At 40.0% G+C, this 3,815-nt stretch overlaps 1 protein-coding gene across 3 annotated transcripts in view; it reads right to left on the bottom strand.

The window, feature by feature from the left end:
* EMCN (endomucin) overlaps positions 1-3,815 on the bottom strand; it is a 61,099-nt gene that overhangs the window by 22,615 nt on the left and 34,669 nt on the right. For 2 of the 3 annotated variants that reach the window (XM_027894449.1, XM_027894451.1), the window contains exon 6: positions 3,242-3,274. In XM_027894449.1, coding sequence (XP_027750250.1) covers positions 3,242-3,274 — 33 coding nt within the window. Of the gene's footprint in view, positions 1-484; positions 554-3,241; positions 3,275-3,815 lie in introns of all 3 variants that reach the window. The other variant, XM_027894452.1, reaches the window with a different exon arrangement.

Raw genomic sequence — 3,815 nt, 5'->3', positions numbered from 1 at the left:
ATTAAGTAACATGCATCGTGAAAATATCAAGTGCCTAAAGAGTCTGCAGAAGACTGCCACGTAGACCTTCTCTCCTTCTCTCCCATGACAATATGAAAAGTGTATTCATATAATACATTCATACCAATACATTCATATAATATGTACAACATGTACATGTACAACTTTTCATATGTTTCCTTATGTTTTATCTCACAGGGAATGACTGCTCATATTTTTTTTTTTCAATTTCACCACTTTGAATCAGTCCTTGGGCATAACTGTGCTGCTCTACAGTGAGAGGAATGTCAGCTTGTTAAGCTCTGTTTCTCTTTGAGAGGAGTTTTATAATAGGCATTTAGGTTCAGTTTGTAATAGGCCCTAAATCAGGTAAGGCTGGAAATAAAAATGCCAGTTACATTTGTCTGCTACTCAAATCCCTCACTGAAAGCAAAACTGATCAACTGAAAGCTCAAAAGCTGGACAATAAAGTAGGAATACTTACTAGAATAGCGGACATCACTCCCCGTCCCTTTATTATCTTCTCCAGGACTGCTTCCACGACTGCCAGAAGCTAGATGTGCAAAAGAAATATTGCCTTTCATGTACTGCCAGAAGTCCCAAACAACTCACCCTGAAAAATTACCCTCCCAAAAGAACTTTTGTGTCCCCAGTTCTGGAGCCACTTGGTGCTTCACATTTCTATTTCTTCTCAATAACTCTCTTCTCGGATAACTTGGCAAGTGGGGTAGAAAAGTTTACCCAGCATGGCCTGGAAGAAACACACACTTCACATAGTTGCAGTCCTTTATAGGATCATCTGCTGGTCCACTTACAGGTTATGAGCTACAAGCTTTTTCACTTTTATGAGCTTATGGTACTGTTCAATATTAGAAGAGAACTCTTGACAAGGAAGAAACAAGAAAGAGTGAAAATTAAACTTGTCTCCAAAAGAAGAAAGACCAAAATATTTCAGTCACTGCTAATTAAAAAATAAAAAAATAAATTAAAAAAAATGCTAATAGTAGATGAAGAAGTCTAAAGAGGTGCAATATTAATAGATGGCAAGTTTCTTGAGAGTTATTATAGACGGATGTGCATGCTCTCTCTGCCACATCTGGACAGAGCAATGACTGCTGTGAGCCTCTGGGACATTTTTTAGGTCTGAGTTTAAAGGAATGCATTTCTACCTTCAGGTGCTAATCTGAATTTGAGTCAGGTATCAATAACCCAAAATATTTATTACTTACATAAAGTCTATGAGAAAACAATCACTGAACTTCCAGAGAGAAAATAGAAAATGCAAACATTTGTGTTTCCGTAGTTACTTATACAGCACATGGGATTGTATTCCATATTGGACAGAGGCTTGAGTAGATGTGCTCCCTGCCACTGAAGAATACAATCAGCTGAACATTTCCATTGCCTGTTTAAATATCAGAAACGGTTCTCAAACAAAGGCATCTGGGGAAGGTGGTCTGTTAAGAAGTGGTCCTAGCAGAGACTTTAGCTCCATACATAAGCAGTGAGAACATTATATCAGCCACTGAGGTTTTGTTGGAGGCTCTGATCCACTGCTCAGGTACCTACTCACAGTCTGCACCTGTAGGGATGCACGGTTCCTCTCCCAAAGAACAGAAGAGGGCTCGAATTGTTGGGTGGGAGCTATGAAATTAACTGAGTCATTAAAACCAATTTCCCACAGCCATTTTGAGGTCTAGAATACAATTTTGTTTTACTTTCTTTGAAAGACATGTCCCTGTTTTCACAGAAGCTTTTGTACAGGCAGTAATTGTAACTCTAGTCTGCAGAATTACAATAACAAACAAGGTTTGTTTGTCCCAGCCATGTAGGACTCTCTTTTCCTTGCTGCACTGATTTTAAACTCAGGCCCACTATTAAAAAATGTTTTTTGTGGATCCCCTCCTCCCCATTCTCTCCCCTTCATTTGTCTGCCCATAGACAGAAACCACCATCACTTACTAATTGTTTGTGCAGTGCCTAAATAATACAGCCATAGTTGAGACCTTTTGATGCTATAGTGTAGGAAACAATCACTGTCCAAGACCTTTATCTCTGTTTCTTTAAAGCAGAAGTTCTCTTTCCCATGGTGCCTGTCTGCTGAGGGGTGATAATGTAAGGATGGAAACTGAGCCACCATCAAGTGACTAAAATAATTCCTATGAATTCTTAATTCCACGTGACTGTTTTAGATTTCCCGTGGAAATCCTACTGCCCTTTTTGCTATCTCATCTGGTATACTACATGATATACAGGGCAAGCAGGCAATTATCACAGCAATGAGTTACCCTGGATACTGACTGAAAATGTCAACAGAAACAAATTACACTGAAAAACATGAATGTGTATCCCTGCATTTGTGCAGGAGATTTGTGCATCTCCTCAGGAGAACAGCTGAGGTTTGAAATCCACTGGCTATTTTCCTGGTTATCTGTCAATTGACCAAGGTGCGAGCAACGCAGGAAGGAAAAATCCATAGCTTGGCATTTTAACTACTTGCGACCATCAATAAGTAATACAACAGCTAAAAAGAAACATTACTGAATGAAATAGATTAATGAACTAAAACCTTTAGCTCATTTCTCCACGTCTTTCATTAGATTCTCACAAGCTAGCCCATCCTGTCTACTTTCCCTGATCTGGAAGGTATTTTCCAGTTATGGAATGATCTGGGATCAGAATAACAAGTAATTGGAGAAGTACATCCATCATCGTAACAGGAGGGACAAGATATTGCTGGCAGCAGCAGCAGCAGCAAGAACTGCAGGGACCAGTACAGAAGAGACTGTTTCCTGATAAGCATGGAGAAAGGAAAATAAGACAATACAGGTTCATTAGCACAGGAAATTTGCCTTACTCTGAGACTAGCCACTTCTAACTACAGGACAAGGAACAAGAGCCACTGACAAGAACAAGCCCCTTGGTAAACACTCTATTTATATCAGTTTCCCCTTGCATCACACAATACACCAGCTCTGATTTTTTTTTTTTTGTGCTCCCACCCTGTTTTCTTTCCAGTATCTGCTAATCCAACACAGCATATTGCTGAAATGGCAGCAAAGTTACTCAATGCTACAGGTTGAAGACCAATCTTCTGCTTCTCTGTACTATGCTTCAGGTTCATTTTCCCCCTAGAGCCTACTTGTTCCCTGAACATTTCTGTTCCTCAGGCTGTTTCTCTCCCACTCCACACCAGCATTTTCATCAGTGTGCATGGAGCAAACTCTTCTTTCACTCTTACTTGTTGATTCTGTTGGAGAGCTCCCGGGAAGGCCTGCAATAAAACAGAAGGAATAGGTTGTTAGTAGCTGTTTTAGATGTCCCAAGTCTTCACATCATGCAAACTAGCAGACTCTAGCAACATGCTCAGTAACCCCACAACAAATGCTGCCCCAGAATGGACATTCTAACACTGTTCCTAAGCCCAGAAATTCAGAGCTGTTAGAATCTGCAAACATCTCTCATAGATGGGAGAAGAATCAAAAGCCCAGCCTATGCTAGGTTGTTTTTCTGTTCAAGAGAAGAAAATCCTGAATTAATTGATACATTCCTAAAAAAAACTCCTCCTGCCAAAGCCAAGTAAGTGCCTGTGAGTGAATAGCTGGCATTTAACTGACAAAAGAGTATTTTAATAAAAGAAATTCAAATGCCTAATTGAGACACGTCTTCAAGTGTCACAAAACCCTTTAAAAACAAATTTTCATTTATTATCTTGGTGCTTTTGTCTAGCAGACTGCCGAGCAGCAGGAGTAAGAGGCATTGGTAATGAGGAAGAAATTGACCTTGCAGAGCACCGGGCACAATGCTCACTGGCC

Source organism: Empidonax traillii, unplaced genomic scaffold (genome assembly GCF_003031625.1).
Source record: "Empidonax traillii isolate 1590-97213 ecotype Southwest subspecies unplaced genomic scaffold, ASM303162v1 scaffold427:size767076, whole genome shotgun sequence".
Taxonomy (NCBI): domain Eukaryota; kingdom Metazoa; phylum Chordata; class Aves; order Passeriformes; family Tyrannidae; genus Empidonax; species Empidonax traillii.
Note: the sequence above shows the minus strand (reverse complement) of the source record. Positions and strands in the feature narration are given on the sequence as shown.